Source organism: Myzus persicae, unplaced genomic scaffold, assembly GCF_001856785.1.
Source record: "Myzus persicae strain clone G006 unplaced genomic scaffold, MPER_G0061.0, whole genome shotgun sequence".
Lineage (NCBI taxonomy): Eukaryota > Metazoa > Arthropoda > Insecta > Hemiptera > Aphididae > Myzus > Myzus persicae.
Window position 1 is genome coordinate 797,964 of NW_019101991.1, and position 26,448 is coordinate 824,411.

General features: G+C 29.3%; 1 protein-coding gene across 3 annotated transcripts in view; it reads left to right on the forward strand.

The window, feature by feature from the left end:
* The window catches only part of LOC111030948 (metal transporter CNNM4), an 82,710-nt gene extending 65,646 nt beyond the window's left edge, over nt 1–17,064 (forward strand). Inside the window, exons 5-13 of one of the 3 annotated variants that reach the window (XR_002604150.1) lie at nt 5,315–5,489; nt 7,280–7,471; nt 9,898–10,044; nt 10,140–10,280; nt 10,682–10,954; nt 11,684–11,937; nt 12,645–12,719; nt 12,854–12,984; nt 15,101–15,212. Coding sequence is in view for 2 of the 3 variants with exons in the window: in XM_022310689.1 (XP_022166381.1) it covers nt 5,315–5,489; nt 7,280–7,471; nt 9,898–10,044; nt 10,140–10,280; nt 10,682–10,954; nt 11,684–11,937; nt 12,645–12,719; nt 15,101–15,298 (1,455 nt within the window). In the remaining variant the exon portion in view is untranslated. Of the gene's footprint in view, nt 1–5,314; nt 5,490–7,279; nt 7,472–9,897; nt 10,045–10,139; nt 10,281–10,681; nt 10,955–11,683; nt 11,938–12,644; nt 12,720–12,853; nt 12,985–13,994; nt 14,086–15,100 lie in introns of all 3 variants that reach the window. The other 2 variants (XM_022310690.1, XM_022310689.1) reach the window with 2 other exon arrangements.
* Nucleotides 17,065–26,448: the final 9,384 nt, after the last annotated feature.

Consider the following 26,448-nt stretch of genomic DNA (forward strand, 5'->3'; position numbering starts at 1 on the left):
TTTTGCACACGGACGGCACGAAGCCACAAACACTGCAGTCTGCCGTTTATTAATTTTCATTTTAAAATCTGTCAAGTTCGTTTCGACCGTCGTCCGAGCTCTGACCGCGTCCATAGGCCGTCGCGCATAGACAGATCTGTGTCCGTTACCACCGGCAACCGACTCGGCTAACCAGCTGCATTCCATAAGTAATATCTTTTACATCTATTTGCCGTATTATTCATTATATACGCCTACAGTATAATATAATCAATAAATACATTCCAGCATAATATATGATATACAAATTATGCCACAGCCGCGGAGTGTGTGTGCTGTGTAGCTTTCCGTGATTTGTGCGCAAAAGTGTTCAATCGAATACTGTGCAGATCTGTGCAGTCCGACGTCACTGCCCTGAGCGTTGGAAGGGTCGAAAACACATGAACATACTCACAGGGTATATACTAAACCATAACGCACAAAATAATATGATGGCGATAATAATTTGCATTTTGCGACAGTAGACGCATATCAACTGTCTATATAATCTAGTACGTTTCAATTAATTATTTTTATTTCGCATACCTAAGTATCATAGCATATATTTTATTTTCTTAGTTGTTCGTGGAATTCTACCACTGCCTAGCTGTGTACTGTGTTTGCTCTTTACTCGACCGCCTTAAGTTGATTTGTCGTATTACCCGAGAAATTACAAGTTAATTAATATGAAGATAATACAACAATAATATAACCTCGATCAATATTTTTTTTTTTTTTTTTTTATAATGACAATGAAACGGTCCTTGGACCGCAGTGTTGTACCGGTAGTGCATGTGCATTGTGCAGTGCGCACGTTGATAATAGTATTATATTATTATACAATCCATGCGTAGTATGAGTATCATATAGTAGTGCAGTGTGGTGCAGACATATATGTATGATATTATCATATATTATAACTTAACATAACAGGTATACCACCCCTATACCGCACGCGCAACGGCCGGTCCTCGGAGATGAGCCTTTTCCCGGCGCGTCAATATTGTTGTTATATCGCTCCAGCAGAGACAAGTGGTGTCCTTTAGATGACTTTCTCGAGTGACAAGCGTACGTTTTCGACAAACACATTTGCTCGATATACGCCATAATACCCGTATTTAATAATATTATATATTTGAACACCGACCGACCGTGTACCGCCTTTGCGGTACCTACGTAAACATAATATTTATAATTTATATTATATATAGGTAGCGCCCTCAATGCCCCGAGCATGGTACGCCGACGCAAGCTCGACATCATTCGTGTAGCTTATATGATATTAAAATATAATATACCTACTTAAAAGTGAAAAGTAAAAATATATAATGGCGTTATTACGCCGTGTACGTCGACTCGGGAAGGACTGTGACCTGTCCCGCCCGCCGCCCGTCATTAAAATAATAACTCGCAAGTTTTCACTCTTTTCCGCCCTGTTGTCCTATCAGTTATTTTCTCTCTGTTCTTTTTTCGTCCCGTCTCGCCGCCGAGTCGCTTCTCCGTCGCCCCGCCGCCGTCGCGCGTCACGCTCGGAAAACTCGAGTTGCGTTCTAAAATGACAATCATTTTTGCGAAAGGGTTTATCATTAAGCGCGGTACACGACAACGGCGTTATTATAATAGCTATATGTACCTATATGGCAGTAATAATCGTATAATATTTAGTGTAACGGTAATAGTCGCAGGGTTAAACGGACGGTACACGTCGGTGTATATACGTTTTTAGCGCGCACCCCTCGTCGGGGGCAGCACGCGAACGATTTCACAAGACGGCGGTGACGTTGTAAACGTTCCTCTGTACGCACGACAAAAGGAAATTCCAAAGTGGGGAGAAAACGAGGGAACCGTTTCGAGTCGATCATTATGATATTATTTAATGCTCGCGTAAGCCGCCGTGTTGTAAGTGCACATTCCAAATCCAATTACTGCTATTATAATATTATCGTCCTCCGAACTGTCTTATTCTTTTAGTATTTCATTTGTGATACTCGAATATTAGCGTGTGTTTTTTTTCTCGACAAACGGGGTTATTATTAATAATTATTATTGCCATTGCTGTGGTTTAAAATTGTTTTGAACTCTGTTGCTGCTGTTGTAAGCCGTCGAAGGTAAGCCGGCAGTCGTAACTATACGTTTTTTTGGTGGAAATTCCATATGTGGAATAGGTCGTTGTGTGTGACCTATATGGGACCGATGGCATCATACATATTGTTATGCTTATATTGTTTTCGAGTCCTGGAGATACTCTTCAAAACTGATGGCATCCTTATTGTTTGGATGCGATAAGCACACCGCCACCATTCTTCTTCAAGTTGTTTAACTTTTAATGCCATACATTATAAATGATTCTACACATTTTTCCATAACAGTTTCAATATTTGTCTTAACATAATAATCATATTTTTATATTTTGGATAATATTTGAGCGATTGCTCGAGCGTTTGTGGGTCGACAAAATGTCATTGGTAATATAATTTACAACATGTCATACATACGGACCACAACAGCCTATTAATATATGTCCAGCTTGTAATGTAGGCAACAAAGTTTCTCTAGGCATCCCTCGTTTATTTTAGTCGATCAATTGCACTATCCTCTTTTCAAATATTAAATTGTATTTTTATATCAAAGTCCTGCTGATAGATTTTATTGGTTAGTCACCAGTTTACAACCATTACATCACGACTAATAATAATTAGGTAGGTCAATTTCATTTGTAGGTCGTCACATATTGGACCATGACATATTATTAACATCATCGCACTGTCTGGAGGTTTTGTTTGCGAACGGTTATCGATATTAATAATAATAGGTGCACTAGCTATAGTGTTCGTTGTTCGAAATGTATTTTGCATTTAGTTTTATTTGAATTCCAGACATTTGTGCTGATTGTTCTGACATAAGGTAAATTTTTAAATTGTACAATAAAACCGTTCATTTTCGCTCTTTATTTCTCCAGTATATTTCAAATACCTTGAATTTTATTTTTAAATTAATTGTGTGGAACTGTTTTTTTTTTACAATTCCATTAAGAAAAATTGTTGTTTTTTTTATTAAACAATAGTGATAGGTATATTATATATATACATATTTATATACCTACTAAAGAGATTATTTTTTAAACACCTACTTCACTTAATGAATTTACCTTTAAATAATTGCAAAATCGCATTCTATGATTTATATTTAGTATTTACTCTCGATAATATATTACGTGATTTTAAAAACCCTGTTATTGATGAAATTCAACTATAAATGTTTGAACACCTATTTGATTTTTATACGTATCTTCGTGGTTATATGGTTACCCGATAAAACGGTTTCCAATAATTTATTAATTCACATCGAGTGATAAAACGTACACCGGTTAAACCGCAAATGGTCAATAACGGTTTGATGTTAATGGCCTCCGTCAACTATCGTCACGTGATTTGAGAAAAAAAAAGTCGCTTTACTCTGCAAAAACTTGGAAATACTTGTAATTGAATTACACGCTGTCTATAGAGCTCGCTAGAAATGTGTAAAGACTGATTAAAGGCTTGTGTTTAATTTAGTGGTACTACACCATGTACAGTTCACACGATGACATCTCTAAAAGTTTTTTTTTCAAATTACACCATTGTCCATCGATATTCCGATGGTATTTTCGATTAGTTACCAAAATAATCTCATTCATCTTGATCCATTTGTTTCTGATTCGATTTCACATTGAAACCATTATCTACTGACTACTACTGTGTAAACTTTTTGCTGTTGTGTATCGAAAAAGAGACTATAACATTTACTGACACTTGAAACGCAAACGTTTTGTATCGTGTGATTTTAATCTCGTCTTGTCGTCTGTAATCGAAGAAAAATCAATTTTATTTGAACAAATTATCAGATACGGCTGTGTCAACGGTCCTCGGGGATAGTGTCTAATATTGTAGTTGGTGAATTAAAAATAAAAATCAATATTTATTTAAGTTTTAAAGAAAATAATATCAGGTTTAAATACCATACTATACGGTTTGGATTTTTTGAATACCAAATATATATTGAAAACGTTTTGTAGGACCTGCGTATTGTCTGTCAGGTTAGCCTATTTATTAATAATCATATTAATATTTTACACTAGAAGTTGATTTTTTATCATTAATAATACAGTTACTCAAACTTAATGATAAATTGATAACTGTACGGTCGCTTCTGTTATGTTACTATTATTATGTCATTCGTTTCAGTTAATTTTTTTTTAAAAAAATCCTACATAGCTTAATTGATGCTGAATTATCATTGGCTATAAAAGATAATGTTCACAAGAAAAATAATAACAATTTTAATTCGTTTTACCATGACTCGCTTTCATGTCACTATATTCTACAGTTGCCAACAGGGATTTAAAGTTGTCTATTTAAATTTTACTTTTAACTATGCCAATCGATTGAAACACAGACAACATGCTGGCTTTATTGCAATTCATTTGTACAGGTGACTTATATAAAAATATGAAAATCAAATTCATAAGAAAGTTTAACGAATTTGACAGTCAAAATCACGCGTATGTTTACAACACTTGAGGTCAACTGCAGAAAAAGTAAACCAACACTCCGCCGAGTTATTGATCTTACCGTATTTTAACCGTTCAATGATTACTGTGTGTGTACGCATGCTAAGAAACGTACTTTCGCGGTGATACGAAAAATCATTAACAAGACCTGACACACTACAAATGTATACAACACATAACACCGAACATCGTATTGTACCTACCCGTTTTGTACCTTACCTAACCCGAGAAAAATAAATAACTTTATTTGGAGTCGCTTTTATTGTATACGCGGCTTAATGGATAATTTATTATTTTGCCGAAAGAATTAAAAAAAAGAATTCATGAATAATAGTGCAATATAAAACAAAGTGGCACTTATAAACTCAACGAGGAAAATTATTTCTTAAAACTACTATATCATAATATTATATTATTATTATTACTATTATTATTATGTACACGTATAGTTTCAAATACTCCTTTAAAAGTTTAGCATAAAAAATGTTTCTTAGTTAATGTTTCTTAGTATGTTTCTTATTCGTTTTTTTTTTTTAGAAACATTATTTTATATTGTGCAAGTAACATCAGAATATATATCAAGATGAGATTTTTAACACGATATTCTACATAAATTATTTATTTACTCAATGTTAATCTCAATTTTTATTTGGAAGTTGCATTTGTGCGTTGTGTGTCACTGTTTACATTTATTTGTCCTCAGTCTTGTACCTACCGTTTGTATTAATGTATTTATATATTCTATAGATGACTGGTGACGAATACAACGACTTGGAAAAAGACGAAGTTAATATAATTTCTGGAGCCCTCGAACTTCATCGCAAAAAAGTTGGCGATGTAATGACCAAGTTGGAGGACGTGTACATGCTGTCATACGATACGGTGTTGGACTTTGAAACCGTCTCAGAAATCATGAAATCTGGTATGTAAAGATTTTATTAGAAAAATAATTTTGCATATAATGTAAATTATTTAGAATTGTTCCAACCTTATATATTAGCAAAAAAGTTATCACTAGAATTACTAATTCAACTTAGCCGAACCAAATAAGTATATTGTAATAAAATAAATATTATATACATTATAAAATATTTGGTTGCATAATTAAATTAAATTCAAAATATTTGTTTGATAAAAAATAAATAAAATATGCAAAGTTCCTCTGAATAGTGGTGTATTAAAACAAATCAATTTCGTAGTAAATGATAAGATTTTTTTATTGAATAAAATGGCATAATAATAGAGTAATTGAAAGAAAATAAAAAACAATTTTTAGTGAAAATTGTATACACATAGTTACCATTTAATAAGTAATTATATTAAAGAATAATTTTCAATTTTTTATTTATTAAATATTCACTTCTAAGCAATAATTATTATTAGTTTTAGCATAATAATAATATGTGGCCTTATAAGATGCACAACGTAATATGTATGCAGTTAAATGTTAGGTGTAATCGGAATACTGAAACATTCAGTAAATACATTTATTAAATAAGTTTAAAATTATAATAAAAAACCGTAGCTGTATTGTTTATGCTTAAATTATGATCAAAATGTTTGTAAGGCAGTTTAGTCGTGCGTATAATATGACCATCATCTGTCTTCCGAATAGGTAAAACAAAAATGTACGGCAACTGTATACCTTTTCGTGCGTGCTATTTTAAAATGTTTGATATAAAAACACGTCGGCAATATTAATTCCTTATGTCTAAATGAAAAATTGCTTAAAAGTGCAGGTCAAACATTTTGATTTCAGAAGAATGTTTGTTTAATAATAATATATAGTCTTAATAACAATAATATTATATATTATATTGTCAAACATAAATAATAATATTACTGTATCTGTTTGAATGAATGACATAACTGCCACAGCAGACGTTCGTCATAAAAAAAAATAAAAATGAAAACCATAGGAATCTACAAAATATATTTAAATCGATTTTTGGCAATCGTGTAAATGCGTATACAGTGCGCCACGTGGTTTGCATATTATATTATGATCTATATTTATATTCTTCCCGAGCCGTGATGGTTGCTATTCTGCAGAACGCAGGTGCACGGCATTTGAAAGATTTTTCGACTTTATACTATCGCATAAATATTTCTAGTATCAATGGTCCCGTTGTATTGAGTGGGCAGCGGATAACGAGTAAAAAGTTTTAAAAAAAAAATTAAAATTAAAATTAAATCCGTTTTGAGGAGTCCGTGGGCACCAGGCCAACGGGGAACCGCCGTCACCGCCCAAGTCCCAACTATAAATATAACTCCGTCGCCGCCGTACCGGCGACGCAGAGCATGTAACTCATGCGAGATTTTTATGGTATTTTTTTTTTCCAATTGACCGAAGGGTTGTGCTCGATTACAAAATTGTATTTACATTACACAAAACATAGTAATAATACCTACTGCATGTAAAATATCAGATCAAACGTGATTCTTATCAAATCACATTTTAGAAACGACCTTTAGGGAATATGGTTCCAGGGGTATCTTACGATCTTTCAGCTCACGTTCTCACTCGCTGTCACTCACACGCGTACACACACAATAAATGTATTCTCATTTTTCGGCGGCCTTTATTAAGTAATGCCATTTTACACCATAAATGTCATATGTTTAATTCGTGGCCGTTCGCAGATAACAATTGATTGCTTTTGAAAAGTTTTTCTTTTTTTGTCTAAATTGTGTTGTTTTTATTTTTATCAGGATACTCGAGGATACCCGTGTACGAGGGCAACCGTCAAAATATTGTCACCATGTTGTACATCAAGGACTTGGCGCTGGTCGATCCCGACGACAACACATTGCTTAAAACGCTGTGCCAATTCTACCAGAATCCGTGTTATTTCGTATTTGAAGACACCACACTCGACGTACTGTTCAAGCAGTTCAAAGAAGGTAAATAATTTATGACCCTGTGCCGCAGCAGTAGTTAAGGTCGTGCAAAATGGTTGGGAAGATGGGTGAACCGGTTTAATATTTAGGATATTAGAGCATTGCTAAATTACCAATTACTAATTACCCTAGTTATATTAATTTCAACCAAATTATAACAAAACAAATTGTTAAGTACTTACGAATTAGTATAGCATTCTAAATGTGCCTACGTATTCAAAAATATATATTATTTTTTTTTGACGCTATACGACTAATGGTTACCGTTTAAATGACGCTATTAGGTCTTAGAAAATAACAGATGAAAATGATTATTATTGTTTATTACAAATAAACGAAATATTTTTATAAAATTAAAAAATTAATAGATATTTCAAGAAGTACGTATTATTGCCGGGATTTTTAAAAATAATCACTTCGTAGATATTCCAACTGAGACGTACGTTGAGTTAATTTATAATTACCACTTATAACACTCACAACTGTCTCTTATCGTAATGGTTTTGGCAAACTTATCAAGATTTATAAAGTTCATTTAGATTAGTTCCATATAATAAATACTTTTTTTAAATTTGTGTCCAATTAAAATACATCGGACACTTGTATACATGCTAAAATAAAATAAAGACACTATAAAACAGAATATAACTGAATTCATACTAATATGGTTCATAAAAATAGTTTATAGTAGGAAACTAAATATTATATACGTAGGACCTATTTTAAAAAAATGTCTTTTACTGGTCAATGACGTCAATACTATGACAAAATTATAACACTTTGAACACTCAGGTGCGAAATTTCAATAATAATTTTAATATCAACCTCACCCCACACCCTCATTCATTAATCATAAACTGGGCATTCAATATATTGTATGTCCACCATAAACTATAGTGATTTTTGTCCGTTGCTAATTAAACATTTTGAATTCTGATTTATGCATTTCGATAAGAACCATGCTACGCATAATAGTTAGAAGTATATTTCATAATTCCTCTTATATGGAGTATCAACTTTTAATTCATAAATTGCTCAAATGACTCTGGTCGGTCTATTTAATACTAAAGACCAACTCGCAACTGGCCATCGACAACAATGACCGGACAATAACATAAATTAACATGTGGTAACATTGATGATACTATCAGATACCTAATATTTTATTTGTATTATAAGTGTTTCTTATGTACCTATGTTTTTTATTTTTATTTAAGTAATTTAACTACATTTGTACTGAATATTATAAATATTATTTCTACAAATTTTATCCTTAAATTACCAACGATGGGCAATGGTCTATCGACTTCAAATGTTTTGAGCGCTCTTGCATATGTATAAAAAAGTTGTTCTAAGCTCAATTAATAAACTCCCTATCAGACTACACCCATCGTCTACCTGCGGTCGAAAATATCATGCTTACTATTGTTTTGAATAATATTTTTAAACTATTTTTGTCCTAAGATAATCCTATAGCTGCTTAAACTTTTTGGCTTTTTAAATACCCACATTTATGAGGTACCTATATATACCTAAATTTAACATTCCGACACTTGAATGCCTACTGCCCATGTACAGTACTTAAACTCTGTGCAATGTGAAAACTTAAATGCAAACTCTATAGTAATAACAATAATAAACCCAAAACCCTTCAACATTCAAAGAGCATACATCTGAAAGTTTTTTGTTTTTTTTTTTATCAAATGCTATTCTATTTTATAAATTGTCATTAAATATTAAACTTTTCTGAGTTGTATGGTACTACAAAAAGAAAAATCTTGCTCGTTTCGCGTATATACATATATATTATATTGTATATATTCGTTTGAACGTATTTTTTTTATCATATTGAAAATAATAATTTTACTTTTGACAGTGATGTATTTAGGCTTATGAAAATTCTATCTCGACTTATTTGCTGAAATTCCCACATCGTCAATGTTTACTAAGAATCAATATTAATAAAATGTCAAACTAACTGTAATATATTTTAACGTCTAAAACTTTTAAATCTTTTGTTCTAAATGACATATTAATATTTTCTGGATGTAAACGGATCATAAATATTGAATTAAAATCTTGACATTTTATTGAACTACGTATAAAAGTGACGAATAAATTATTTTATTTTATTTTTAAAATTGAATAAATTTAAAACAATGATTTTCTGTTTTTGTTTTACCAAACTTGTAGCTTCTGGGAACCATACATTTTATAAAAATAATAATAATAAAAATAATAAAAATATAAATAACAAACACGATTACAATGGAGAAGTCAATAAGTTTTCTTTCGCCTACTTTAGGGATTTTAAGACTAAATATGGCAGCTTAGAAAAATGATTAATGTTTGAAATAATATTCACATCGTTTATTTGAGACAATTTATGTAACAGTATCTTTGTTTTTTCTATATTTTGTATAAAACAGGTATTAAAGGACATATGGCATTTGTTCATCGTGTGAATAATGAAGGCGAAGGTGATCCGTTCTATGAAACCGTTGGCATAATAACACTGGAAGATGTAATTGAAGAATTGATTCAGGCTGAGATTATGGATGAAACTGATGTTTACAGTGAGTAGCGTGTCAAGTACAATGTACTCACTGTACTTAGTACATACCTATAAAATATTATACTAACTCTAGTTTCTTATTCTTATTATTTTCAGCCGATAACCGTTCGAAACAACGTCGACAACAACGTTCACTTAGAGCTCAAGACTTTACTGCGTTTGCCGAGCGCAATGAAAATCAACGTATCCATATTTCTCCACAACTTACTTTGGCCACATTCCAATTTTTGTCGTCGAGTGCGTATATAATATAAACTTATATGCATACAGAATATGCGCGTTTTCCCAGTGTCTCACCTTATGGTTGGTCACAGACAATCATTTTTTTCCCAATTAGTGTTTTTTAAGTATGACATTTGTTTACTCAAAATAAAAACATTTAAATATTTGCTTCGTGTTCCTTAAAACTTTGAGATAGCAAATTTTAAAAGATATTTGTTATGTTAATACTTTTTGAATTTCTGATTTCCTTTGAAATTAAAATAGTTAAGTAAGAGGTGGTTGTATATTATATTGATGAGCTCATATTATGTAAAGTGAGACCCTCTGTATAGTAAATGTATATGTAAATATTATCAAGCTGATTTACAAATATATGTACATGAACGCTTTTTGATTTCATGATTTTGCTCAAATAGGTGTCGAAGCTTTCAAAACAGATGTTGTATCAGAAACTATTTTAATGCGATTGCTCAAACAGGACGTGATATTCCACATAAAAATGAAAGATAAAGAAAGATTTAAGTCTGATCCGGCTAGTATCATTTACCAGCAGGGCAAACCAGTCGATTACTTTGTGCTCATATTGGAAGGACGTGTCGAAGTTACCGTCGGTCGTGAAAATCTTGTATTCGAAAGCGGGCCATTCACTTACTTTGGATCACAAGCCTTACACCAGAACATCGGAATCGGTGAGTTTGATTAAAGAAAAGGGTTCATTAAGCATACTCTTTCTAATTTCATTTATTTAAGTTATTCATTAATACAAGTTCTGTTTTTAATTTTTAACCATACTCAAAATATATATTTTTTAATATTACTACATTGTCAAACAGTTAGATTTTTATAATTAATTTAAATTAAAAGCATACTATGGAATGTTTTTTTCTTAGTAAGAACCTCCCGTCTTACTACGATTATTAAACCACTATTTTTTTATTTAATATCAATCATAACACTTTATCAAAATTTGAATGAGTAGTCTCGAACTTGGTATATTTGAGATTTGACAGTTGATCAATTTCATTGATATGTTAAATATAACCAATTAAGTTTAGAATTTGCTTTAAAATGTATCTGACGAGTAATTTAGTACTGACTAAATAGTAAGCAATATTATTAATTGACATATATTTTATATTTAATTAACCATATAAGGTATACACAATATAATTTATAAAGTCGTAATCAATCTAAAACCATTCTATTCGAATAGAACAATGTAGCTTAAGCATTTGAAAATGTATGATCTTTAATTTTACTGGAAAAATACAAAATCTTTTAAATGGATACAACTATAGGATAAAGTTGGGATGAGTATGCTTGATGAATCGCAATCGTACTGTGTATACGTAAAAACGTCCGCTGGCCATCTTCGATATCCTACTTTAGTCATTATTATATTACCAAATGTATTTCAGGCGAGTCACCACCATCCGGAGCCAACCCTACAATGGCCAATTCGACTGTGAACAACATGGGCAGTATACAGTCGGTCAACATCGATGCCATGTTGCGTTACACTTTCGTGCCCGATTACTCGGTGCGTGCTGTTACTGAGGTGATGTACTTACGCGTGAAACGTTCGTTCTACATGGCAGCAAAACGAGCCACGCTCATGGAACGTTCTAAGAAAATGTCAAACGCCGGTGAATTCGATGAAGAAGTAGACAAGGTGATTAATTCGATATCTTGCACATTTCTTAATATAACACATCACAGCCCACAGGCGTACATTTAGTCTAAAACTTGAGAGTACAACTATGTATTATTTACTCCTAGGTAGCTCATGCCCTTCAGACCAACTACCCAAAGTCCCAATCAAAACTTTATTTTTTTTATCCCTGTATTATCGTTTAATATGAATTAAAATATTTGATTTTTAATTGTTTTATTAACTATGTTGAACAGATTTATTTATTTAAATACAATAGGGAAACTTGTCGCTAAAATGTTTTCTATTAACAAAATCAAAATCACAGATGTAATCCAGTGAATATGACAAAGATAATGCGAGAATCTTCTCAGTTCACAATGTTGAACCAGTCACCATTTCGTGAATACTTGAACCGTATTTTAGTGTTATATTGATTTGGTTTTTTTAATCCAGTAGCAGTTAGTAGCAGTTATTGTAACAATTACTTACCTACTAAGATTTCACATAAATTATTTTTATAGGCTTTTTGTAATTTTTTTTTTTTGTATTTTAAAATAAGTTTCTCTCCCCCCTCCAATTAAATTACTTGAAATAGTTCAAAACCTATATATTTTTTACTTGAATAAGACAATTTGACAATGTTGCTTAATGCACTGCAAATTTGATTTCATAAAATTGTTTTACAATTATCAATTAATAAATCGTTGTTTTATTTTTTATTAAAGCTGTTCCATACTTATGGAGACGAAGATCGGAAGAGTATCCAAGGTTCTCCAGACGTCACTAGAAATGCATCTCAGGTAAAGCGCAGCGATTTAATATTAAGTCCATCCACACAAAGAGTTCACTACTTTAAATATTACACAGAAAAAATTATTAAAATACAGTTTCTGTAATTTTAATACTTAATACTAAATGTGTAAACGCATTTCAGCCCAACATCTCAGATTTCGCACTTCGTATTTAGGTGGATTTGTTCGCTGCCACCAGACCGCGAACACTTATACTGCTAGAAACTAGTCTGTAAACCAAAACATTATATTTTCCTTTCCTAATCCTTTGATGGTGAGTGGGAGACTGAAATGAAAAAAAAGTAAAATAATTTACTATGATATATGATTTTGCCGTCACTATACGAAAAGCACGCTTTGAAATAATATTCCACGTTGATGATATTATCGAGTTCATTTTCAATTGGCTTCCATCGTTTCAATTTTGTTCATTCATACAATATAACTAGCTCATAATATAGAGTGGTTACGACTGATTTGTTTTTAAAATTACTCTAGTGTAACACTAAATTATATGTATTGATGAGTATTAAACTATGTTTTTACCCGCAAGGATGATGGGTAGAGGCTTTTTTTAGAGGAAAGGGAATCTAACTGGCTGAAGCCCCCTCCATTTTCCGTATAATTATGTGTTTTTTTTATATTTATTAAATTTGAATTGTAGTAAACTAGTAATTAAAGGCGTATTCGTGTATATCAACGAATTAGCTTCAGGCCTACTGCAAACAAAGAAAATAGAACAGTTGACAGAAGTTTAAGTTGTACAACAATCAAATACTTCATCTAAACGTATACAATTATAAGACTGGACAAAATAAAAATAAAATTGTATTTGCTCATACTATTCTGGTGATAAAAAGTTATATGATTCAATCAGTAAAAACTAAGAAAGCTCCTAATTTTTTTTTTTAACTTAATGTTGTTGAGTTGTGACAACTGTGAGTAATTAATAATTTCCAAGCCAGCCTCCGCCCTCCAACTCCCAATTTAAAAATTCTGTGTATGCCACTGATAGTGAGTATACAAATACTGAAGTATGTACACATACATACATACATACTTACATACATACATACATACATTATACATACATACATACATACATACATACATACATACATACATACATACATACATACATACAGACATAGTAGAAACATACATATTACCTACATACATATTACATACATACATATTACCTACATACCTATTACATACATACATACCTATTACTTACATACATACATATTATATAGATACTTGACAATGATATTTTCTTCACAGATAAATCACCGTAAAAGTTCGCTAGTACCCCTCAAGTCCGAAGGGCGTTCGAGTAATACGAAAAGAAACAGCAACGAGCTGTTTATATGAGGTAGTAGGAGTGAGCGAGTGTCATCAAATAATGCCTAAAGTTGTTCACTAACTGATTTACGATCTTAACCTTGATTTGATTACCAGTTGATTTCTAACATTAACTGACAGTAATTTAACAACCAATACAACTTGGTTCAATACATTACATGTTTATTTGAAGTTACTTTGTAATACATAAACAATGCATAAATATTAATAATAATATGCTTTTTAACATTTGTTTGCAAATTGTTCTTTAAGGATTTATTTGTATCGATACATATACATCAAATCCTTGTTGGACTACCTATTTTAGATTTTGAATTTGTACGCACACTTTCTACATTTACAAATGAAACATTGTTAACACCCATCAAACACAACACTCATATTCTTTGTGAAATTATTTAAAATACACAACAGTACTGATTCATACGCAAACTGTGTTTGTATAATTGTATTATGTCATAAAACAATTATATAACATATATCATATTTATATATATATGTAATAATTTAATAGTTGAATATTGTAAAACAAATTACCAATTGGTTTGTTTTTGAATCTTTCTAAAATGTTATCCAAATACATATGGCATCTTACAACAATTGTTGAGATATATAATTTAATTTGCTTCAATTTAATACTTTAAAAATAGGTAGTTTAAATGCACATGTGTTAAGTGTGTTTTTAGTTGTTTTACTTTAATATAACATATCATGTTAAAGTACATGATTAACCTTGAAACTCAACAGTTTTGTAATTAATGTATCGTTGATTTTTAAAATTAAATTAAATAATATTTCTTATTACTTCTTATACATTATACCTACCATACACGCATTACACAAGTACACAATAATATATTTACAAATATTATATTATACAACACATGCATCATTATTGTACTTTGAGCTTTAAAATATATAATATATTAAGTGTTAATTTTTAATTACATTTTTTTTATACATAATTCAAATACATGCTATAATATTTTCTGATCATTATCTAATAAAATGTATATGACTTGCAGACAGCAGTACAGCCTTCTACAATTTCGGCCAACGCAGCATCTCTTAACAACGGAGAACCTACTCAACCTGTAGCTGTAGCATTCTCACGAACACCTCAGGGTACCTCCGACGCATCGGCTGAAGAAAAAATCACACTTTTGGGCACTAACACATTGTCTGCTGCTACGAAATCGGACACTACAGATCCATCATCTTAGGTCTATCGATAATGATATTAATTGTTAGTCTGTTCTTTTATAATCGTCATGTTTTTTTTCTGCTTTACATTAGATTTAATAGCGTTTATTTAAGGAAGTACATTACACGATTGATTTTTGTATAATCAATGATTACACATAAGCACGTAGCAGATATTATTTAAGTTTTTATTTTTTTCTATTGTTATGTGTTATGTATAATTTTTGACTTAAGTAGTTCTAGTCCAGCATTATTGTGTTCAGTAAGTGTCCAAAAAATCCCATCAGAGTCTTTCTGAACAATACGCGAGTCAATCAATATGTGTACATTTTAATTTATTTACGCTCTCTTTATGCGCTCATATTGGACAAACAATTATTAAACTGCCATAGCGGCTGCACACTGAGGACTCGACTCCCATTTTATCAATCTAGTGACTAACTACTTCAACCAGCTTTTATTTTATTGTACTTTTTTTTACGATTTATAATATAATTGCTTTATTTATTTCATATTATTATTTATAAATATATACATAATACACACCCGTTTATATATTATATATTATATTACATATATAATTAAGCTTTGTGTCCCGGTGACGCGGAAATCCGTTTTGTATATATGCAAAAGCGAATCTCCAAGGCTTTTCGTGTCTCTTAAATTTTCAACCGATTTAAGACCCCTCAGAGTGATCTCGGAGGCATGTGAGTTCTCGTATTTTTTGATATTCAGTTGTATTAAGAAATCGATGAATCCATGAAAAATCGGTACTGTTCTATCTTTCTTATTTTTTCAATGAAATGAATAATATTTTCCTTCTATAACTGAATAAACAAAACAAAAAACAATTTTATTTAATTGAAATATAACATTATATCTTAAATTAACAATTTCCTCTCACTAAACGACATCACTATTAAATCGTTTAAACCTTTAAATATGTTCTTCAACTTCGTTATTAATTTTTTTATTTGTTTGAGTATTACATATTGTTATGTATAGATATTCAACAAGTTTTTAATTGACTTTAAAATTAACACAGTTACGTGGCGTTTTATAATTCTTAGGATTGCGCTCAAATTAAAGTCTAAGTAATTATAGGTCATAAAAATAATTGGAATAATGTTTGGTGACTCGTTACAGCATATTTAGCTTCAGAGTTAACTAGTCTTTTTTAAGCTTACTGTTCATGTTATATTATGATAATATAATATATAGTGATGTTCGTTACATAAAAAATTTTTAAAAAAGCAGAATAGTTGGAACAAAATAATTAGTTAATATGGAAGGGGAGAAGCATAATGTTGAGAGTTTATAAACATATATTTATATATAATAATAATTATTGATAATATTATAATTATTAATGTTTGTATACTAAATTTTCGTAATATTTATCTGTTGCGTGTAAGTAATTATATAATATTAGATACCTTATGATGTTATTAAGCTGAATAATAATCTTAGAGCTATATTCGACAGTAATCGACTGATGGTTATCGACATTTGTCCAACAATACTTACCTACACAAGAGTTCAATCATAATATCAATTATTGTGGTTAGGCGCAATGCACACGACTGGCATAATGACATCATTAAAATATAATATATAATAATATAGTACAATCTACTCGTATCGGTACAAACGTTCACCTTGTATACATTTCAACATGGTGGTCAATTATTGTCAAACATATTATTATCATATTTTTTTTTCGTCCACCTATAACATTGAACGAATCATAATGTCTCAAAAGTAGCCAATGCAAAATTAAAAACACCATCAAACCACCTGCGTCTGCGCGTCTTTTGCTACAACAAAATATTATCTATCATGATTCATGATATAATATAAATTAAACAATTAGAATAATTTTCTAACGGATTGTTCGCAAATAAGAATGGTGCGAATCTATGACGATTTCAGGGCTCCTCTGTACCCACACAACTCACGTTTTATGTGAGCTTGTTCAGTGAAAACAAAAATTTCTGTTGTACACACACACACGCAAATTATGGCCTGCCAATAATATAATTTTCCTTCTGTTGACATTTTTGTCCATTTCTATAGTTGTACACATTTTTATTATTTATAGGTACTTGTATAATATCATTTATACATTTCAGATTGAACGACGTTGTGCGTGAAATTGCATTATACATTTTAATATTATTATTATTTTACTGACATCAATAATTATTATAATTTTGCGTTGTCATCATTTATGATCAAAATAATAATATTACATTTTTATTATTATTATTATTATTATTATTATTATGATTATTATTACTATTATTATTTGTGTGTAAGTATTCGTTGTTAAATTGTTTATTTTACCGAAAAGTATATTCATTTATAATTTCTAGACATAAAACATTTTCATGTAAACCGCCATTATTATTTTAATATTTACTATAATTGTAGGTGCCTTGTACCTATCTTTATTGTGCCTATATACAATAATATTATTATATTTTAATGTCGAAGATATTATTGTTGAGCATACATTTATATTATATGTTTAGTTTATAGTTTTTTAACTATCTAATGTCATGTTATAAGAACATATTGTTTTTATTTAATTTATTTATACTATTTATATCATTATTATGTTTTTAGAATAGTTTTTCGCCATACTTTATCTGCTAATAATGTGTACAGTGTTTGTGCGATAAAATTATGGGAGAAATATGGATATTTCTAGTATCGCGTTCAGTCTGTTAAAAAAAACTATATTGCTGTTGGGTTTAGATTAGGCATTATTATAATATAATATATAAACTAATTTTAAGGTTAATAAAAAATTTAATTAAAATATATTATAAAAATAATCGTTTTTCAGCCGAGTGCTAGTTGTAATATTATCAGTGATTGTCGAGTAAAAAATGTTTAGTTGACATTGCCGATTCACAATAGTTGTATAGACTAATCTAGTAATAATTTTAATATTGAACACTTAGGCTTCTATTTAATGAAGGGTCATAATAAATCAAACATGCCATTACAGCTAATGTTTAACAGACAACATATATATTATATATTATTTGTAATTGATTTAGTTTAAACATTTAAAAATTATATTAATACTGGCTGTGCTGCTCTCAATGTTCAGATATACGTTTAATTTTAAATTATCTATAAAATCAATTGTTTGGTGAAATTAAATTATGTTTAATGGTTTCAGTTAAGTATTGTTTGGGCACAGCCAGTTCCAATTCTGGGGGCCTATATATTTATATGTATACAAGTAGCTTTAATATAATGACATATAACATTTATACACAAGCATGGAGTTAAATCAAATTAGAGCAATCTTAATAGTACTTAAAATTATTATAGTATCCGTACAATTATATATTATTTTTAATATGTTAAAGATGATACTAATAACCTTTTTTTAAAAATAATATTATTATAATTATTAAAAACCTATTCTGTTGTCCAGTACATGTAATATTATGTTATACATTTATTATTATAATTATAGATAAATAGAAAATTGACTTTAATGTTTATTTGTGGTATTTATTTTTCCTATTTATTAGTTATTTGTTTCAGAGGTTTTTAACTTAAGCTTATTTTTAAAAAAATACTCAATTATGTGTTGATCAAAAATACAATTTGTAGTTATACACTAGGTATACTTTAGTATACTATATAGTGACTAGTAAGTCAGTGAGCGATATCTGTATCTATCTAATAATTTACTGCATTATTATACCAATATCACAACCTTTTTTTATAGCCTTTAGTCTTACATTTTAATGGCTGAGGGTTATATTACCTTAAAACATAGTCAAAATATTATATTTACTAGCTATGTACCTGATACTCAACACTTCCCACTTATTAGTAGGGAATGGATTTTATTGTAAATACATATTTTTATTGGAATAAAATATTTTAAATTTGATAAAAAATGTGTACGATTTAGATCATTCTAATTGAAATAAACCCATATTTATTTTACATATTTTGGTATAAATATATTATATTTTAACATATTTGTAAATCAGTTCATATTTTGTCCTTATTTTAGTAATATTTTATTTTTTTATTAATTTTTAACGACTAAACATTATCTGTATCATCTAAATTAACTAGTAATTTTTGATGACCACCAAATATTATATGTAATCTAAATGGCATTTACCTTCTTATTTCCGGCACTATGCGTGCCACTGTACAGATTAGAACTAGTGCAGTTATTGTCAATATTAGCTATGCGGAACAATATAAATATAAAATAATTGAAAAAATTCTGGACTTCAAACTATACAATCATCAGAGATGTTTTAATAGGTTAAAATCAACAAGGAACTCTGGACATTGAATTCACTCTTTCTGATAAAGTAAATATGAATTACGCGCCTATAAAATCTGTTTACGTAGAATAGTCTTTTAGTTAATACAAAAGTATTTTCCGAACAAACCGTCACAATTTTTCATTTGCAAACCTTCAACAATGTTGTTTCTCATTGCTTTGTTCCGGAATAATGCTCACACTTCTATAAACCTACATCATTTGTATTACTTTTATTCAGAAAATATTTTTTTTTTTTTTTGGAACTTTCAATAGTAATTCATTTTTTCTATATTTACATATTTTGATTTTTTTATCACAATAAAGTCCGTTCCCTACTTATTAGTTATTACATCATATTAGCTACATATTTATTATGTCTTATAGATGATCAACATAGTAAATCTACATACACAATTCTTATATTGTATTTAAAGTTAATATTTGAGCAAATTTATAGCGGCAAATATAAAATTGCCCAAGTGAAGTTTGTTTTCAAATATTCATGATATTTTAGATACATTTTGGATTTGGTCCATTTGGAAAAAATAATTATTTAAGTTCTTGTAACTCATATTGAAATTAAAATATGAAAACTAAACTCTGCTCACTCATAGTAAATATATTCTTTACCAAAAATTTGATAGTACTCATATACATAAACTAGAAAGAATCCACCACTTAGACTTGCCATCTTACATTTATTGTGTAAGACAGACCCAATACATACAGGTGTAGCATTTTCTTAAGACACATTTATGTATATATATATACATATAATTTTGTACCATCTATTATATTTAATACAATATTACATTTGTAACTTTGTTAGCTAAAAATAAGAAATACAATCAATATCGTGTGGTCGATTCTTGTACAGCTTTGTGAGTAATATACAATTTTAACAACCCTAGTATATACTATTTAATCTCAATAGTTAAGCCAGGAGTAACTGGATAGGTATTATGCAATTATAATCAGTTTAGTCACTAAATACTTTTAAACAGGGCATGAGCAGTACTTGATTTGGGATTCAAAGAGAGGAACTGAGTACCTCACCTAAATTTTCAGAAATAATTACTCTAATATCAGGATATAAAATGATAAGTAGCCACAGTATATGACAACCTTGTAACTAAGAAGGCATGAAAGATAAAACTATAAAAGACAAGAAGAAAATGTTATAAATGAAAAATATTCTCATTAATGAAGTTTGTTAAATGAAAATAAATAAAAAATGTTTGTCCACAACAAATTAATGTATTTTATTAAGTCTGTTGAAATGCATCTCCTGCAATGTTAGCTTAGTCCTTACAATATGTACTTACATTTAAGAAAGAAAATATAGACATTATATATGTATACAGGGTAATTAAAAATGTATGTTACGGAAATTTTATCATATAAATATTCAAAATAGTAAAAAATCTATAATTCAAACGTTTTTTTTTTGATTTATAAACACAATTTTATAATTGTTAACAATATTTAAGGGGGGTTTGGTGGTCAACTTTAAAAATTGAAATGGGAAATTATACTTTTTTGCAAACATAATGGGAAGACATTTTTCAAAAAAAAATTTAGTGCATGGACAACATTAATTAATGCAAAACTTTATGCTTGATAGCTATTTAAAAAAGTATAGGTTTCCATTGGAATTTTTACAGTTGACCCCCCAAAACCCTCTTAAAATATTGTAAACAATTATAAAATTATGAAATCATAAAAGATGTTTCTAAATCAAAAAATTTTGCATTACATATTTTTCACTAATAAAATGTTTATATGATAAAATGGCTGTAACATACATTTTTAAACAAATTTTCCTCAATAATTTCCCGAAAAAAAAAACATTTAAAGTAAGTGTTAGAAGTGTGTAAAAAATGTGTTAAAATGTTTGTTGGTTTATAATAATATTATGTCTGAGAGTGTATTAAAGACGTTGATGCCAAATCCTACCATTGTTATATTAGGAAATTAAGTAGCTAGGGAAGCACACATTTTTGTTTCATTTGAGTGCTTCACTATTTCTATTATATGTCAAACACTGATCATAAGTACAAACTTTAAAGCTACAACTTTAGAGAAACACAAATAATTTTACTTATAGGTACATAATTTTGCTTTCTAGTTTCTACTAAACGGTTTGTAATTTATTGTTCATGTATGAAAATGAAACCATTGTTCAATTTCGCCTTTCTTTTCCCACTCGACGCGGTGCTCTTAAAAAATGTGCGTATTACCTATTTAACAGACACATTATAGTTTTCCATTAATAAAAATTGACACCAGAAGTTCCGAATTTTTCACGCCACCCCCAAATGTACAGAATGTGCTACATTGGCAACGCGTTTAATGTATATTATGAAGTATTATATTATATATACCTGCATATATATTTTATATCACATATTTTAAAACGATATAGTATTGGAAACGTTGAATTTTCTTATCTTGTTTTTGATTTCTATACTGCAGTTTACGTTCTATGGTAGTTGCATAAATTATATTATGTAATATCCCAGTCACGACTTTCGGTGCCATGGTTACAGCTATTTCAACCACTTCAACTGTCAACTACTCAACTGGGTACAATAATATAAATATATATATATGTTTATTTTTTAAAAGGTCACGAAGACACCATTCCCAACCAGCCGTCAGTCATCAACATTATAAGAACGCCTCTGCTGTTTATATATTCATATAGGCGTGTAGAAACAGTGGCGCCCATTAGAACTCGCCTATAATTATATCAAACAAAAATTAAAAAACGAAAACCGTACATTCTAATTTTTGTCGTTTAGTTTTAAAAAATACGTAGGTATCGAAAATTAACATCAGGTTGAATTATTTATTATTGAATAACTGAATGGTCATTGATTCAAAATAAAAAGTATTACAATTAAAGTGTGGGCGTGTGGTTGGAAAAATTTTGGTGACACAATCATAGCAATTTGAGTCGTCAGAGATCTATGTACCATTTTCATTTCAAGCTCCACTAAGGGTATTCTGTTAAGCTATTCAGATATATATATATAGAATGCTTAGTTAGTGATTCGAAATTTAGGACAGACGGACATTGATGGACAAGGTTACAAAGTTGTGTATGAACACGTCTATATAATGGAATGTGTTATTAAAAATGTAATATAACACTAGATATAGGTCGTAGGCGCAAAAGACTCGTGAATGGAACACTTCTACTTAGTTGGTATATATTATTTTCAACTAGCAATAGGACCCAGAAGTTCGATATCTACATGTCACAGAAATAAAAAGTATATTAAAATTATAATTGTGTATAGGAGCAAATATGGACACTAACTAGTTAACTTAACTAGTTAGTTAATTGTCTAATAAACGTATTAACTAATTAGTCTAATTGACAATTGAAATAACTTAGCTTTTATCAGTTAATTCAAAAATAATCCGTTGGATAATCTGCATATTTATAATTAATTATTGGCATAAACATAGATGAAAACGATATAAATATTACTAACATTTTACAAATCTTAATATTCAAAATTTTAGAGAGTCCTAATATTATTAGTTATTACTTATTACTTACAGATGAACAATTATACAGACCTATGGGATGTTGAATTTTCAAATTTAATTAACTTTTTTTTTTAATTTTAAATCAACTTTAGTGTGATAAAGATTATAAAATGATTAACATTTTGGTACCTATACATTTCTTACAGTGCCAATATACATTTCGAATATCATTTACTTAAAAATTAAATTCTTACATTACTTTTGATTTTTCACTATTCTTAATGAATTTTATCATTTATCAATAGGTATACATATTATATAAATACAATAAAAAGTTGTTTTCAAGTATTTACTTGTAGTTTTTTCTTGAAAAATTCAAATATATTTTCAGGAAATGTATCCGATTACTAGGACAGTCAGTTAGTATACAATAGGTCTATATTTTTAGAAAACCTGGCCCGGATCGAATCCCTTTAAAGTGTTATTTTAGTAGCATGAGCGAAGAATTTTGATCACCTATTAAATATTATTGTTGTCGACATTGTCATTACTATTAGTATTAACTATTACATGTAAAAATAATTACAAATGGTACAATGCAATTTCATACCAATGTTTTTTATTATATTCAGTAAATTGCAGTGACTAAGTGACGGACCTTGGTACAGGGAAATGGCAATAACAAAATTAACATAATGCAACCAAATAGCCTATCTAAAGCGCCGTGTAAGAATAATACTTCAAAACATTATAACAATTTATTATGTGAATAAATACTGCCGTTCGTAAATCCGTCAATGGATATATCACCCAATTGTGGCGATTGGCTTAAATAAGCTGAGATGAAATTAAAATGTACAGTTGTTCCCATTTTATTAAATTATTAGACTTCATTCTATAAAAAAGATCCGCAAAATGTTTCTTGAAAACTGATTTCAGAAATATCATGGTTTGTCTTTGCCTTTTATAACATACGATTTATACCATAACACGGCCAATGAGGGAGGGGGGCTGAATTTCATTAGATCCCTCCCCCATGGGTACGCCACTGGCTCATACCACAAAGAATATTTCATATGTTTGTATTGATATTATACTAATGATTTATTAATTTTACTTTTAGGATTACGACAGGTTGGATTATTTTTTTCCGAAAATATTGCATTTATATATTTATAAATATTAATAATGTATCATTATTATATAATAGCATATTATTATGTTTAAATATATTATACTATTATAGTATTATGGCTATAAGCCAGAGGTATTCAAACCGTGAGTCGCGGCTGCCAAGGAACCGTCTACCGAGTAATCGAAGCGAGCCGCGTCCTATAATTGAAAACCCAGAAAACCAATATATACTTTTTTAATTTAAGGCTTTTTATCGTATATTCGTATCTATACCAAAGTTATTTAATAAATTACTGGTGACTAAAAATTGTGTGTTTATTTAGGTTAGGAATACTCATGTAAAATCATATTTGAATTTATTAAAAATCTTTACTATCAACATTTTACGTAAAACGTTTATTATTAATAATCATGACTTTTCGCGGCACACATATAGAAGCATTGAGGCACAATGGTTGAGAAACGCTGAATTGTAATCAATAATCATTTTCTAAATTAAACTTTAATTTGCCGTGTGTGTCGTTATTGTTTCCATAACGTTATAGTGATAGCGATTATGGAAACAATAGTGAAAAACCGAGTTCATTGACCACTTATCGAACCTCAAAATTCACTAACATAATTTTGGATGCATGCGAAACTACAATAAACAGAATTGACCATCAAAGCTTTGAAAAATTGAACACCTTTTGCAACTTCGTACCTATGTGAGACCGGATTTTCTGTGTTAGCTGTAATTAAAACAAAATTTTAGTCACAAGTGAACTTTAAGAAGAAAATGAGAATATCTATTTCCAAACATGAGCCAAGCTTTAAACATATTTTGAAAAATAAACAAGCTCATCCATCTCACTAAAAATTTAGTATTAAGTTATATTAATTTATTTTTTTATTGATTTATATTTACTAAGACTAAACATAAAATATTTAATTACAATTTTTTCTTCATTAGGTACCTACTTATTCATATTTTTTTCATATATGTCATAACACGATAAATAAATTATTAATATAAAATATAATTTAAATATAACATATAAAATTATAAACATTGATTTTTGTTATTTATAATTTGGGAGCCGTCAACAGTTTGTGAGGACACTGGGATCCCACAGCCGTGGGATGAAAAAGTTTGAATACCTCTGCTGACTGCTATAAGCCATAAAGTTTATGAGTCAATACCGACTAATAGCGAAACGGTGGTATAAATAGGTAATACCTTAATATAAAAATAAACATTTTTAAAATGCCATCATGTATTTAAAATATAACAGTATAATAATAATATACTTAAAAGTTTCAAGTCTCTACAAACTACGAATAATGTTTTTGAGTTACAACAAAATAATTTGGTACCGCATCGTTATTCTTTGTTGAAATATATAACGTTCAGAAGAACTAATTGTGTACTGTTTGCATTAATATTTAAGTGAAATGACCAATTATCAACTTTTTAAGTTATAATATGATCTGTTTTTTGAAGCCGGCTTTTTGCAGTACCTATTTCAATTTTTAATTGTGATATGATGAGTATCAGAGTATGTGAAATTTAACAATTTAAAAATGCTTATATATCGATTTATTATTTCTAAATACGTCCCTGTCTTAGTAAAACATTGAATGCTGTATATATTAACTATTCTTTATTAAGCACAATTATCTGCATATAATACAAATTTTAAGCTTTGGGCAAATTAAATACATAAATTATTTGTTCAACCGAGTTAGATAAGATACCTTATGATTTATGTATAACGTTTAAGTATATAATAGGTCAAGTTAGATAAAACTCTACAGTATTTAACCTCTATTAGATAAGTATAAATAATGTCACTAAAAACTAGATAATGTTCATTAATAATTGTTTAAATTTATCATATGGTATGCTGTATACTAACCTATTAATTTATAAAAAAAAATAAAAGGCATTTGAAAGAAAATTGGTAAGGGTACTTTTTTTTTTAAAGTCTTCAGGGGTCCGTCACTCCGTGATCACTAAAAGTGTAACAACCGCTGATATTATAAATAATAGTTTAATATTATAATCTAAATGTTTCTAAAATTTCATTGTGTTTAGGTATAAAATTAATAATACGTAAAAATTTCTTAAGTTCAACAGTCCACATTTTAAGTTCAAATGACTATACCTAATGAAAAATTGAATTTCTATCATTTTCAGATTTTTTTTCAGTATCAAATATTTTTAAAAAATCTTGTAAC